This window comes from Medicago sativa, chromosome 6 (genome assembly GCF_051527215.1).
Source record: "Medicago sativa cultivar Bolivia chromosome 6, Bolivia_mono, whole genome shotgun sequence".
NCBI lineage: Eukaryota > Viridiplantae > Streptophyta > Magnoliopsida > Fabales > Fabaceae > Medicago > Medicago sativa.
The window spans coordinates 26833357-26849427 of NC_140754.1; the positions used below are offsets into that span (position 1 = coordinate 26833357).

General features: G+C 32.2%; 1 protein-coding gene and 1 long non-coding RNA gene across 3 annotated transcripts; one reads left to right on the top strand and one right to left on the bottom strand.

Annotated features, from left to right (window-relative positions):
- The first annotated feature begins 4652 nt into the window (after positions 1-4652).
- On the top strand, positions 4653-5524 carry LOC146914242 (uncharacterized). The gene is made up of 2 exons (XR_015016497.1): positions 4653-4775; positions 4899-5524. It is a non-coding gene; the product is annotated as an uncharacterized LOC146914242 (long non-coding RNA).
- Positions 5525-6368: 844 nt separating this feature from the next.
- On the bottom strand, positions 6369-12144 carry LOC146914243 (receptor-like protein EIX1). 2 transcript variants are annotated; one of them, XM_085717132.1, is made up of 2 exons: positions 8743-12144; positions 6369-6549 (listed from the first exon to the last, which is right to left on the bottom strand). In XM_085717132.1, exon 1 carries the CDS (start codon positions 12097-12099, stop codon positions 8746-8748), a length of 3354 nt encoding a protein of 1117 aa, XP_085573258.1. In that variant the 5' UTR covers positions 12100-12144; the 3' UTR covers positions 6369-6549; positions 8743-8745. The 2 variants fall into 2 exon arrangements, with proteins under 2 accessions (XP_085573258.1, XP_085573257.1); XM_085717131.1 differs by lacking the exon at positions 6369-6549 and adding an exon at positions 8162-8353.
- Positions 12145-16071: the final 3927 nt, after the last annotated feature.

Here is a 16071-nt window from a genome sequence, read left to right on the forward strand (position 1 = left end):
TTATTGTTAGTAAAAAAACGAATTATTTATAGTAAAATTGAATTCAATAATAATAAGAAATGGAAAAACCCACTTGGGTTTGTCTGATGGTATTGACTTGTACAATGGAAGTGTGTTTCTCCTCAAAGTCTTACGTTCAATTCTCCCCGATGTCAATTCAGACCCTACAAAGCAATATAAGTATAAACTAATGTATACTTTAGAGATTTTGGTAGGTATTGACTTGGCCTTTATTATAAGTCTTACTTTAGAGATCATCGTTGAAACCAATTATGATACACTATAAACTAATGTATGAGCAACATAAATCAAAATCATAATCAATTCCTACCCTACAAAGCAATATAAGTATGACCAACATATAATCAAAATAATTTCTACCCGTAAAGCAAGTTAGAAAATAGGGCCCCAGAGAAAATATATGTATGATCAACATAAATCATAATCAATTCCTACCTTACAAAGCAAGTTAGAAATTATGTATGACTAACATATAATCAAAATAATTTCTACCCGTAAAGCAAGTTAGAAAATAGGGCCCCAGAGAAAATATATGTATGATAAACAAAAATCATAATCAATTCCTACCCTACAAAGCAATGTAAGTATGACCAACATATAATCAAAATAATTTCTACCTGTAAAGCAAGTTAGATAATAGGGCCCCAGAGAAAATATATGTATGATAAACAAAAATCATAATCAATTCCTACCCTACAAAGCAATATAAGTATGACCAACATATAATCAAAATAATTTGTACCCGTAAAGCAAGTTAGAAAATATATGTATGACAAACATAAAATCCAAATAATTACTACCCATAAAGCAAGTTAGAAAATCGGGCACCAGAGAAAATATATGTATGATCAACATAAATCATAATCAATTCCTACCTTACAAAGCAAGTTAGAAATTATATGTATGACTAACATATAATCAAAATAATTTCTACCCGTAAAGCAAGTTAGAAAATATATGTACGACCAACATTAAATCAAAATAATTTCTATAAAGCATGTTTGAAAATATATGTATGACCAATAAAAAAATTGTAACTTAAAACAGCAAATTTCAACGGGTTATATTAATTAAGTCATGTCGATTAAGGTTGACTCATTTGATAAGGAATTGACATAACGCTTTGATCGAGTTTCAAACGACATAATTTTTATTAGTTGTTTTATTTACAATGATTAAAAAAAAAGGGTTACTTCAAGAGATGAGTTGAATACGTCAAAAAAAAAAAAAGATGAGTTGAATAAAGTAAAGCTTGGTATAGTACATACACAATGCAGCAAAATGCACCTTAAATCCAGAAAAATACCAACAGAGTATCCATTATCAGTTGGTCCATTTCTACCAACAAGATACTATAATTCAAGAACCCAACAGTGACAACTTGTACCATTTTAATTTTCTGCCTATAGTCAGCACAAGCTAGTCATCCTTCAAAAACTCTAGGCTATGTAATTCAAGAACACAACTAGCACAGATCAATGAAAATGAATGGCACTCATTTTTAGTTTAATTTTGTCCCTAAGACCTTATTAGAAGGGCACCTTGAAATCACAGGCATACCAAGATAAATTCAATGGGTAGCTAGACTAATAAATAGGCAAGCAACAACATATCAACACCCTATTGATAACTCAGATTCTTTTTCAACTGAGAGTTGTGTTGACAACTCTATCAACACCCTATTGATAAGTTAATATACTTTGACAATTTTCAATGAATTAATTTGGGAAAGCCAAAATTGTGTTACTGCACCAAATCTTCCACTAAACAGGACAATAACAACAACTAGCCAACAAACACCAATAAGAAGAATAACGTCTCTTCCATAGCGGAATTCAAAAAGGGATAATTAAAAGAACAATATGCAAAAAATGGCATGTTTAAAATCACTGAACAATGCATATCATTCACATTTTTCTGGCCTGCTGAAATCAATAGAACAACAGATATAACTCAAACAGACAAGACAGGACACAGTTATAAGCAAGTAAGCTAGATGGTAAAAAACAGCACACACCATGAATATAGAAAGCAACATAGGTTCAACTTTACCTACCACATCATGTTTCAATGCATTTCATATTATCATTTTGAATGTATTGAAGAACCAGATCAACACAAATCTAGAAATTCTATACAAACATACAATTACTCGTTAATGAATACTTCAAATAATCATAAAACTTTTTTTTAAGGAAAAATAAAAATAAAACAAAACAATTAGTTTTATTTTATGTACAGTAATGAACCTAATTAAGCATCAGCAACAAAAACTTCATTTGCGGTAAGAGCAAAGCCAATTAAAGATAGTTTAACTAGAGCAAAGCACTGTAGCATAATTTTGGTAGCTAATGTGATATTTTCTTGTAGTGATTATTGAAAGCTTGATTCATTTGTTTGATTTAATATTGTATGTCCCAGAGAAAGAAAAAATTATTTAAGAAAATAATATGCAACTAAATTTTCAAACTAATCTGATTGTATTTCTCTAGTATATCCCGACTTCATAGGCTTCATATGATCTCCTTACTTTTGAGATTTTCTCAAAGTGGTGAGAGTCTACATTTGGTTGAATGTAGAACAAAGCTTTGCAATCCTTCTTCTTTGAATATCTGAACATAGCTTTTTGTGCATCTGTTGGATCCACTCCAATTCTTGATATCCATTCTAAAATAACTCAGGCTTCTTGAGAACTAAACAACGACTTCATCAAAGCACTTGATCGTTCCTAATTGCTTCCAACAACAACGAAAAGATTTGAAGGAAAACCACCATTTGTATTATTGATTTTCATCTACACAGTCACACACATCTCACTCTTTATCTGGCTTGTGTGTAGAGTTTATGAGAGCTCTTTTTGTATTTTGGTCTTAAACCAACAATTCTGCTGTAAATTAGCTTTATAAGATATGAACAAATGTTTATTTAGTAACCATTTTGGATTTTTTATGATTTTTTTTAGAAACAAGGTATTACATGCACAAACTCTAGACAAACATGATAACCTTAAAATTTGAAATGAATTGAAAAACATGTTGCTAGTTTTTTGTTGAGACAGCTAGTGCACATGTTTTTGTTCTGATTTTTAACAAAAATATCGAAGTACTACAAATTTATTTGATATTGTTGGAAAATATAGCATGAGGGAGCTAGTGGTAGGGACACACATTAGTGATGAGCATATTGTAGGAGGAGACACATTAGTGATATGGTGAAGCCTTCAATATTATTGACATTGCATCTCAAAGACTTAAAGGCTTGAATACAATTGCACCCATATAAGTGTATTTATAGGTGCTTATAGATGTTTCTAGAACTAGAATAATCTAGGCCTTTATTTGCCTTTTCTACATTAGAATATTATGGATGTTTCTAGGCTACAACTTAACCTAGACATTAATGGAACAATCTAGAAATATATAATAACTTTAAGCTTATTCTAGTTTTCTCTAATGTATTCTAGAAATATCTAGAAATGTGCATCATATTTCAACACTCCTCCTTGATGCATATTTCGAAAACTTCAAATGTAGTACGTAGTTGCTCAAACATAGATTTGTGCTATCATCTCCTCCTGCATTGATACTCTTCATAATTGATCAATTTGACATGATAGAAAATTTGTGCCACCTCTTGCCATAATATTTGTTATTGGTCTCCTTGCCGGTCTTGTTGAAGACTTCTGCATGGACCATTCTTCCTCCTTAGTTGCATGTGAATCTCCTTGTCGACATTGTTGAAGATTTCTGACAGGGAGAATTTCTTGTTCATAGTTGCTTGTGAGTCTCCTTGTCACTCATGTAGCAGATTCTTGACAGGGACCCATTCTTGCTCTAGTAGTTACCTATGCTTGTACTCAAGTTAAGCATCAGAGGTCACAGGTCTCCATTTATATGTATTGCATGGACTTGTGCTCCATTCGAACTTGAGTGTCTTATTCGCCATAGGTCTTCGACATTAGTCGGACTTGAACTTTAGAGGATCGGGCTGTTAGGCTACCTGAACTCCTCTATAGCCTTCTTAGTTTTTTTTGTTTGAACTCAAACAGAGTAGAGCCTTGTGGCTACATGTACTCCTTTTGTGTTTGAGTCATAGACTGAGAATTTCTACTTTTGTAGAATTCATGTTATAGAAGAACATATAGTTGGTGACACGAGGTTATATTTTGCTACGCCCTGTTAATGACCGAACGCAGCTCTGATACCATTGTTGGAAAATATAGAGTGTGAGGGAGCTAGTGGTAGGGACACACATTAGTGATGAGCATATTGTAGGAGGAGACACATTAGTGATATGGTGAAGCCTTCAATATTATTGACATTGCATCTCAAAGACTTAAAGGCTTGAATACAATTGCACCCATATAAGTGTATTTATAGGTGCTTATAGATGTTTCTAGAACTAGAATAATCTAGGCCTTTATTTGCCTTTTCTACATTAGAATATTATGGATGTTTCTAGGCTACAACTTAACCTAAACATTAATGGAACAATCTAGAAATATATAATAACTTTAAGCTTATTCTAGTTTTCTCTAATGTATTCTAGAAATATCTAGAAATGTGCATCATATTTCAACAGATATGTATATCAACCTTTTTATTTTGTCTATGCTTTACAAGTGTTTCTAAAATTCTCTGTTTTATTTATATTTGTAGGCCATTTTGCATGATGTGTTTGATATTGACAATGGTGATAACTCTGAGGATTTAGTAATAATCAGTGAAAAAGTTAGTAAAAGTAACAAGAGGGAGGTAATTGTATAAGATGTTATTTTTCTTTTCTTGCATTAGATTGATATTTTCTTTTCGAACAGTAAGTAGAATTCAGTCTTATAATTGTAACTATTTAATATTCTTTTATTTTCTTTATTGTAGGCCATTCTGCATGATGTGATTGAGATCGATGATAGTGACGACTCTGATGATTTAGTGATAATTGAGAAGAATTTAGTAAAACTAATAAGGGGAAGCATGTTGATCACTCCTCTAGAATGGGGTTGCATACTCCTCAATTATTTCCACAAGCTGGCCCTAGTAAAGAGAAATCAACTTCATCAACACACAGTGGCGATGATTCGGATAATCTGTTGGGAGAACTAATCGCAAATGCATTGAATTCCAATCCTTATTTGCTACCTTTTCCATTCCAATTCAAATCTGAGATAAAATTGGTTTGAAATTGAAAAAGTTCCATAATCGCAAGCCACCATCTTCCAGCAAATCTATAAGTGCCAAGAACACAAATTCTTGTGATTTATGCTTCTCTGAATTTTCTCTTCCATTATATTTTTCTAATTTGTTTTTGTACTCTATTTTTTTCATTCTAATTGGCAGAGAAACACTAAGGCAAATGATTTAATTGAGGGTCAACTCTTTGCTACCTAGTCCTACTTCTTCCACTTAGGTTAGTGGAATATTGGTATATGCATATTGGAAAATATAATGTCATTCCTCTACAATGAAGGGTAATTTCACTTTCTAAAACCATTGATTTTTTTGGGAAGTCTTGGATGAAATTTCATATAACAGTTTCTATTAGATGATTTTTTGGGCAGTCTTAGAATGGTTCTCCTTACTTTTCAAGGAAAAAAAATTTACAATACTTAAGTCTTGAAAGTTATAGATGATTGGTTCCGAGTTAGATCTATGGTTTCAGAAAGGGCATTACAGAGAGTTTCTCTTTGTTAAGGTTTTCATATAATCCTTACAACTGTAATGTGAATTACCAAGTACAAAGTTATATCTGATCATTACAATAACAAGCTGGTTTTTTATAGATTATTTGATAAAAAAATCTATAGGATTGAGACAAATTACTCGTGTAAAATTTTAACTCTTACTGTTATTACTCATAGTCAATAGTCACCTGGAAGTGATGAATCTTCGGAAAAGTAAAGTCCTTGCCATTTTATGCTGATTGATTTGTTTGTTATCGTCGAGTAAATTACACACCATCTAAATTGTAATTTGGGAATCTATAGCAGAGATTAGTGTAAATACATCCATGTCAATATTGGATTTATAGATTGGGTAGGATAATGAATTACAGGGTTTTTGACTAGTAATAACAAACAATAGGATTTGGGATTTGCAATCACTGACGGGAAGGAAGCTAAGGTTGTCATTTCCGTGTGGTTGTCGTTACACAATTTGAGTTCGCATCCTTCAACGCATAGTTTCATTTTGAGTGGATTGAGCAAGGTAATGGAACATATTATGAATCTTACAACGTTTTTTTTCATTTGGGTTCCTTTATTTTAGATGAAAATTACGGATCTGAATACTTTATTAGTTTTATAGTTTATTAAGGTTTTAGTGCTTAAGTGTGATTAAACCCTATTTGAGTAATAGAAAAACAAAGTGTTTGATACTTTTAATAGATTCGACAGAAATAGAAATTACATCTCGAATACAAACATTATTCAAGAAAGAACTAACAAGCTTATTTATTTGAACTCTTTATACAACAGAATATTTTCCCTTCCAGTCCAGCAACTCTCAATGCTTGCTACTAGGATGCAGTAAACTGCAAAATTTACACTGTGCAGTACAAACATTAATTTAATGGTGATCAAGAAACAAATTAGAGTGATCAAATGTTGGTGATCAAATAAATTTAATTAAAAATATTCCCAACCAAGTGTATCATGAGAGGACAAAACACATTGACATTCGCTTGCACTTTGTTAGAGACATGATTGAATCAAAAGAGATTGTGGTGGAAAAGGTTGCATCGGAAGAGAATCCGACGGATGTGTTTACCAAGTCATTGCCTAGATCAAGGTTCAAGCATTGCTTGGACTTGATCAAATTCGTTGAAGAGTAATTCCCTTTTGGAGAGAGCAGCATGGTGGTTGATGGTTAAATTAACATCATCACCAATTTGAAGTCAAGGTGGAGAAATGTTGTTATTGCCTTCAATTGTGATTCTGAGAAAGTTTAGAATTGTGACACGATTTTGTAAGCGTGTCACAATTTTCTTGGGAAGCATGTTTTTCTGGGTGTTCAATCATGACATGATTTTTTTGGCATGCTTGGCACATTTTCAGGATAAGGTTGGTCGTACGCATCAATCGTGACACTATTTTTTCAATCGTGACACAATTTTCCCTGTGCCTGACTGATATATAAGTGTTTCTGTTTAATTTTTGAAGGAGAGCTTGAAAAGAGAGAAACTTGGATTACAAAGGAGGTAACTTTAGGGTTGAGTGTCTTTGTAGTGAGGTTCTCTTGGGTTGGGGAACATTGTAAACACCTTGGGTAGTGAGATTTCACCATTGGAAGGATCAAAAAGCTTCCTTTTGTGTTTTCTCTTAGGATTCATTGTGAGTGTGGGTGACATGAAAATGGGTAGAAATTAGGATTTGTTCTTTGTGAGCTTGCAAGCTAATTTCTTGTAACCTATTTGTATCACTTTCATCTTAGTGGATTGGAGGGCTGCTCTCTTCCCCAGAGTAGGTCATATTGGACTGAACTGGGTTAGCATCTTGTGTGTGTTTGTTTTCTTTCTTGCTTTCTTATCTTGTTGCTTTGAGTATGCTTGTGGTGATGCTTTACACTTAGTTTTAGGACTGTTTTTTGTTGTTGTTGCTTGAAGACACTTTATCCATTGATTACCATTTCCTTTGCTAGCTCCACATGTCTTTGTTTTTCATTGGTGTGATTTTGTCCGAATTCAAAACAAGACCTCTTTTCAGCCCTGTTCAATGCACAAACATGGTCTCTCTTCAGCCTTGTTGTTAGTCGTTCTTCGAGCATGGTTGCTTTTGGCCTTCACGGAGATTTGATTTTCTAACAAGTTTCCCTTTTTTTTAATAAGCCAAACTTACCCATTGAAATTGGCACCGAAGAGAATTGAAGTTTTCCCTTTTTTCCTATGTATTTGTATAAAATAACATATATTGATTTAACCGGTAAGAAGTTGACTCATACTCTACAAGGATGTAAGTTCAACTTCTGCTGTTAGTGTAAGAATCTCATTAATGAGTAATATGTGATTGTAAGTAAGTAACAATGTGAGCCCTCAAGACCCAACTGCCGAAATTTCTTTTATCAATAGAAAATATATAATATAATGCGAGATTATTGTAGTTTATCCAAATAGATTTGGGATACTTTTTGATGTGGCAATTAAGTAGTTCAAAGAAAGAACTAACAAATATTACGAACACATAATTTATTTAGTCAATAAGACTAACAAACACATAATCTTACATCTCAAATACAAACATCATTCAAGAAAGAACTAACAAGCTTGTCATTATAATACAACAGAATATTTTCCCTTCCAGTCCAGCAACTCTCAATGCTTGCTACTAGGATGCCGTAAACTGCAAAATTTACAAATATTAATTTAATTGTGATCAAGAAACAAATTAGAGTGATCAGAATGTTCGTAATCAAATAAATTTAATTAAAAATTTTCCCAACTAAATAATCAATGGATTTAACTTGCATACACCGACAATTGAAAACTTTTTTATACATGCATCTAATTAAATCATGTCATGTATATATTTAAAAAACTAACCTATGAAAAATGACACAGACATTTTAGTGTTATTTGATTGGATGCATGTCTAAAAGGGTTTTACATCGTAAGTGCATACACATTACTCTCCTAATTAATTATTGGAGTACTAAATATATGTAGTTGTAAGGTATAAAACTTTACTGAGAAATTAAATGACAAAATATCAAAATCATTAGCACTATGTACCTTCTAGTCTTTAAGCCACATTTGGAACCTTGTCACATTGACTGCTACCAATACATATATATAGTCTATCAACTTGTTCAAGAACCTTATATACGCAATTCTCCAAGATCTCCAAAGTAGTATTGGCCCTAATAATCCCCAAAAACCTGTGAAATAGCCTATCCCCAAGCACATGTAAAATCCTTCATGGAAAACTGAATTGTCATCTTCACCTTGAATTTCTGACCCTGGAGGATTTACTGTCATCGCGTCTTCGGGACATTTCTTTTCAAGTGGTTCACCACAAAGATCAAGATTTCCTTCAAAACCTGAGGGATCTAAGGTTTGCAATTGTCTGCCAAAAGGGATTCTTCCAGAGAGAGAGTTGTTTGACAAGTCTAAAATTTCCAGCCGGTCGATGTTGGAAAGAGTGGAAGGAATTTTACCAAAGAAATGGTTTCTTGACAAGTCGAGGAAATCAAGTGAAACTAAATTTCCAATTTCAGATGGGATTTCTCTGCTCAAATTGTTTCTTGATAAATTCAAAGAGACTAATCCAACCAAATATCCAATCTCTTTTGGTATTTCACCTGTTAAGTTATTACTTGAAAGATCAATGCCCTTAAGACGCGTCTCTGGATGCTTGAACCCACGTTCCATACCTTTCCAGAATAAAGGTATGTTAAACATATAATCACCGAAAATTACACCATAAATGTAACGGTAGCCTTGAATTGTCAAATATATTTGACTTTCAGTTTCACTAGTATTGATGCTCTTTTCAGACAATGATGTAAAATTCTCTAAGCATGTTGGAATTCCTTCTGATAAGTTATTTCTTGAAAGATCCAAAAGTTGAATCTTCCTTAAATAACAGAGGTGGATAGGAATGTTTCCGGAGAAGTGATTCCCTGTCATGCTCAAGACTATCAACTGTTGCATGTTTTCTCCTATCCATGTTGGAATTGAGCCAGACAACAAATTTTCACCCACATCTAACAACATTAAATTTCTGCAATTCTTCAAAGTGGAAGGTAAGTCACCATTCAAACTATTATTTCTTAAAACCAAAGCTTCCAATTTAACAAGGGTGCCCATGGACTGTGGAATCTTCCCCCAAAGCTTATTGTTTGTCAAATCTAGAAACAATAATGTGTTTACAGAATTCCAACAATTAGGAAGCTGTCCCTCTATTTGATTGTTTGATAAATCTAGAGTGACCAAGTTTGTTGTTGGTACATTTTTATCACATAAAAATGAAAACAAATGGGAAAATTTATTTCCGGAGAGCATTAGACGTGAAACTTGTAGCAAAAAGGAAGGAACTCCACCCTCAAATTGATTTGAATTCAAAAATACAGCCGAACTTTGAGGAAGCTTATATGGAAAATCTGGAATTATACCGATCAGATTGTTGTGCGACATATTCATTAATATCATATGTTGCGAGTTGTTCCAAAACCATTCAGGTACACCATCATTAAGCCCTGTATCAGAAATATCAAGTTGCACTATGGATCTTTGTGTTTGGAGCCAACTTGGAAAGCTTGAACCCAACTTGCAAGATGCCAACATCAAAGATGTTAATTCGAAAGGAGGAACCCAGCTAAGGGGAAGCTTTAGGGATAATGAGTTGTATGATAAGGATAATACTATCAATTTGGAAAAATTGGTTAGATGTAATTCATTGATTTCACCTTCCAAAGAATTACCCTTCAAGTCAAGATACTCCAACTCAGATAGCAAGTTGATGCATTCAGGTAGCGCACCTGTTATTCTATTATGAGATAAATCCAAATGTTTAATTATGTTTCTATTGCACATTGAATTTTTGTTGATCCAGCTAGAAATTTCACCACTGAAGTTGTTATTTGATAGGTCTAAAGTATGCAATGTGCACATGTTACTAAAGAAAGTTGGAATATCTCCTTCTAAATTGTTTTCTGAGAGTGAAAGATATTCAAGAGAGTTCATCACTTTCCCAAATCCATATGGAATGGGACCTTCTAACAAGTTACCAAAGAGGTTAAGGCCATGAAGATTAGTGGTAAAGTTAAAAGCCCATAAAAATATTTCTGATGATCTCAACATATTTGAGGAAAGATCAAGGATGAGAAGGGAATATGAAGAGTTCAAAACTGAAGTAGATGACACAAGAAAACTTTTATCTGTAAGACTGCAATTTGTTAGATAAAGCTCTTGCAATTTGGAGCTAAAACTGCGACTACCTGGAAATTGGGATGACGAAAAACTATTAAATGAGAGATCAAGGATGACAAGAGAAGGAAAGTTTGGATAGTGATGAGATGATAAAACAATATTGTTTTCAGAAAGACGAAGCTCTTGAAGATTAAGACTAATATTTGACAAGAATTGAAATGTTGATGATGTCAACATATTGTCAGAGAAATCAAGGATGGTAAGAGACTTGGAAAAGTTAGAATGAGAATGAAACAAAGACACGACATCAGTATCTATAAGACCAAAATCAACTAACCTCAACTCTCTTAAGTTTGGAATAAACTTCCTGATTGTTTGCAGCAAGTAGTGAGAAGAGACCAAACTAAGAAATTGTCCTCTCAAGCAAATACTTGTTAAAGAAGAGAGTGTAGACAACCATCTTATATTATCATTTGTAAAATACACATCAAGTTTAAGAGTTTGCAAAACGGGAAGATTCCCTGGTTGAAAAGGGATTTCTCCAGAAAGAGAAGTTCCTTCAAGATCAAGGTACTGCAGTTGGGAGAGATTTCTAAGTTGACAAGGGATTTCTCCAACAATATTAAAGTTATATCTTAGATTGAGATATCGTAAACGTGTAAGATTCCCGAGTTGAGAAGGGATTTCTCCGTTTGTACCATAAATCTCACTTAGATCTAGATATTCAAGATCTAAAAGTTTTCCAATTTGATAAGGAATCCTCCCACCAAGTGCAGAATATGAGAAATTGAGATACTTTAACTTGGTAAGTGAGCCTATTTGTTCGGAAATATAATTGCCATAAAAGAAATTATTGCTAAGATCCAAATATTCCATATTTTGCAAGGCAATCAACGAAGTGAAATCAATTGCACCTACCAAGAATTGTGTATCACCACCACGAAGATCAAGTTTCTTCAGATGGCCTGTTTCTTTGTTGCATTCAATTCCTTTCCATTTGCAGCAGTCTCCATCTTTGTTATCGTCCATCCATGAAGACAGCATGTAAGAGTGATCAATGATGCTTTGTTTGAACTTGAAAAGTGCTTGTTTCTCCCTCTCTATGCACTTCGATTCAACACTTTCAATTGTAGTATTTTTGAACTCATGAGTGGATCCTGAGGTAAGCAATAAAAGCAATTGCAATATATAAAATATTTTGAGAATATAATTGCTCATTTTGCTTCTGTTAAATATTTTGTTAAAGCTTTTCTTTTTAGTTGTGAAGTATAAAAACTCATGGGATAGATTTATATAGATTGATTGCACGAAGGAGTGGATGTCTCTTTCTACTGACCACAAAGGAGTGGATGTCCAATTGCTATCTTATCATGATTTTAAATTGACTTGTGTGGATATTAGTTAGGCAAGACTTGTATAAACAGATTTAACCAACTTATTTTTGTACTAAATTTTTACCGTACTTATAAATGAAAAATAAATAAAACATGAAGTAAACTGGAATGCCACATGCTTCTCAGTCATTAAACTGAAATTCAACTTGAGTGGAAAGAAGAAAAAAAAAAAGTAAACTTCAATATGTGGTTTTTTTTTCCCTAAAAAAAAACATGTGGTTTTTTAAAACATTGCGGTAATTAGGTAAAAAATAAACATATTTATAATATTGTCAAATGTAGTGCTTTAATGAAATATTTTAATATTTTATATGCAAAACATCTTTATATATTTCACTGTGCTCATTGTGGATTTTATATGCTAATATCACTTGAGAGAAATATTTATGTACTAGTATGAGAAAATCGATATGATAAAATTTTAAAAACTCGTGACTATTTTGAAAATATCAATATTTTTTTTGAACAAATCAAAATGGGTGGGATCCACATAGACCATGTCTTCATCCATAGGATTCCAATTACCTAGATCAATCAAAAGTTTGATTATATTAAAAACCAATGGCTGATCCCTCCAGCATAAGGTGTGTCAAAGAGAATAACCAATAGTTACAACAGAGTTTCAAACAGTAGTAATAACAGTTAGCCAGCACCCAAACATAAAAATGGATTATGACACCAATCATGGAATTTATAGTGATAGGCTGAAAATTGAGCTTTAAACTACCAAAAGGAAAGTAGCTTTATGTTCTCCAAAAGCTGAAAAGGAGTAGCTTATTTTGCACAGAAAATTCCAGCATTCCTTTCCTTTTAGATCACCAAGAACTTGCAAACCAAATTAAAGTCATAAAAGAGTACCGCGATTTTGCAAGACTTGATGAAGTAACAAACCGAGAAAAGTGGTCGACTATGGTTGAGGGGTCTGCTGAATGAATGTTGTGTTTCCATAAAATATCAACATTAATGTAGTGTTTGCATTAAATATTTTTTTAATTTATATGTAAAACATCGTTAAATATCTGCACCATACTCGTTGCCAATTTTATGTACTTTCGTCCGTGGAAGACAATTTTTATGTATTGATATGACAAAAATATTAAAAACTCATTATTATTTTCAAAATATCAACATTAATGTAGTGTTTCTATCAAATATTTTTTATTTTATTTTATATGTAAATCAGTGAGATTAAGGGATTAAAAGACATGTGAATAAACTATTTTCATATATCTATGACATAAGGAGAGGAGAAAAATATGTTTTCCCAAGTATGGTATAAGAGAGGAGAATAAACAATTTTTCTATATTTATGTCATAATAAATTAGATTTTTTAATTTGCAAAATGGTCATTAGACCCATAAGATTAAGAAGATTATGAGTTATTTTCAAAAAGATTATGAGTTTAACCGAGGTTTGTTATAAAATTTTGGTTGAGATTGATTGTCTTATGGTATAGTAGTACTAGATGAGGATGTGTCTAATATGCAACTCCAAAAAATGTCCTAAAACTTGGCCTTTATTATTGTTAGTAAAAAACGAATTATTTATAGTAAAATTGAATTCAATAATAATAAGAAATGGAAAAACCCACCTGGGTTCGTCTGATGGTATTGACTTGTGAAATGTATGGAAGTGTGTTTCTCCTCAAAGTCTTACGTTCAATTCTCCCTGGTGTCAATTCAGAACCTACAAAGCAATATAAGTATAAACTAATGTATACTTTAGAGATTTTGGTAGGTATTGACCTTTATTATAAGTCTTACTTTAGAGATCATCGTTGAAACCAATTATGATACACTATAAACTAATGTATGAGCAACATAAATCAAAATCATAATCAATTCTTACCCTACAAAGCAATATAAGTATGTATGATAAAATAAACAAAAATATATGTATGATAAACAAAAATCATAATCAATTCCTACCCTACAAAGCAATATAAGTATGACCAACATATAATCAAAATAATTTCTACCCGTAATGCAAGTTAGAAAATAGGGCCCCCGAGAAAATATATGTATGATAAACAAAAATCATAATCAATTCCTACCCTACAAAGCAATGTAAGTATGACCAACATATAATCAAAATAATTTCTACCCGTAAAGCAAGTTAGAAAATAGGGCCCAGAGAAAATATATGTATGATAAACAAAAATCATAATCAATTCCTACCCTACAAAGCAATATAAGTATGACCAACATATAATCAAAATAATTTGTACCCGTAAAGCAAGTTAGAAAATATATGTATGACAAACATAAAATCCAAATAATTTCTACCCGTAAAGCAAGTTAGAAAATCGGGCACCAGAGAAAATATATGTATGATCAACATAAATCATAATCAATTCCTACCTTACAAAGCAAGTTAGAAATTATATGTATGACTAACATATAATCAAAATAATTTCTACCCGTAAAGCAAGTTAGAAAATATATGTACGACCAACATTAAATCAAAATAATTTCTACCCGTAAAGCATGTTTGAAAATATATGTATGACCAATAAAAAAATTGTAACTTAAAACAGCAAACTTCAACGGATTATATTAATTAAGTCATGTCGATTAAGGTTGACTCATTTGATAAGGAATTGACATAACGCTTCGATCGAGTTTCAAACGACATAATTTTTATTAATTGTTTTATTTACAATGACTAAAAAAAAAAACAGTTACTTCAAGAGATGAGTTGAATACTTCAAAAAAAAAAAAAGATGAGTTGAAGATACTTATAGTTGATGAAGATGGTGAAAATACTAACGTGACTTCAAATGTGTGAAGTATTTCATAATGTATGATCTTTGATGTATAATGTACGGTTTTCAAATTTTGTTAATGTCAAGATAATATGACTAATGTAATATGTTTTTAACGTTTTTATCGTTTTTATCATGACTTATTTCACTATATTTTTTATACGTTTTTATCATGATTTATTTCACTATTTTTTTTTTATTACGTTATAACTTATTCGCACATGTTTTATTCGATAGGACCCATGCATCGTACGGGTTGGAGATCTAGTTGTAACAATATATATTCCACCACAATTAATCAAACTATCAATTTACACATTCCCTAAGAATCTATCATTCCAATAACACATTATTACTAGAAAATATCAAAACATATGCATAGCACCAAAAATTATTTGACTAACAGTCTAAGACCTGTTAAGCATGATAATTAAAGACAACATTCAATAATTTTCTTTCCAAAACCTTCAAACCATAATGATCCTGAAGCTTGCTCAAAATCTGACATCATCACTGCAGCCATCAAAACACATGGACAGAGCATATACACCATCATAAGGCCCTAAGTCACACAACTTAGTCACCTGGAAGCCACAAAAAAGTAGTTTATTTGCCATCAGAACTGGATAATGTAATGTCAGATCCACCAGATGGCCTAGAATGTACTGTCACTTTCCCAGATGAGCTACAATGAATATCGGTTTACCCAATGCTAGAATATATGTGGCTTCAATACACATAAACCTTCCACAAATGCCAAACTGTGAAACAACAAATCAGGGGAAAACACAAACAAGCAGTTAACACTTAGGACTGACAATGTCAACATACTTTTTTATAAATAAAGTAAAGCTTGGTATAGTACATACACAATGCAGTAAAATGCACCTTAAATCGAGAAAAATACCAACAGAGTATCCATTATCAGTTGGTCCATTTCTACCAACAAGATACTATAATTCAAGAACCCAACAGTGACAACTTGTACTATTTTACTTTACTGTCTATAGTCAGCACAAGCTAGTCATCCT

Coding starts and splice junctions, on each gene's coding strand:
- LOC146914243 (XM_085717132.1), bottom strand. CDS start 12,099: ATGAGCAATTATATTCTCAAAATATTTTATATATTGCAATTGCTTTTA.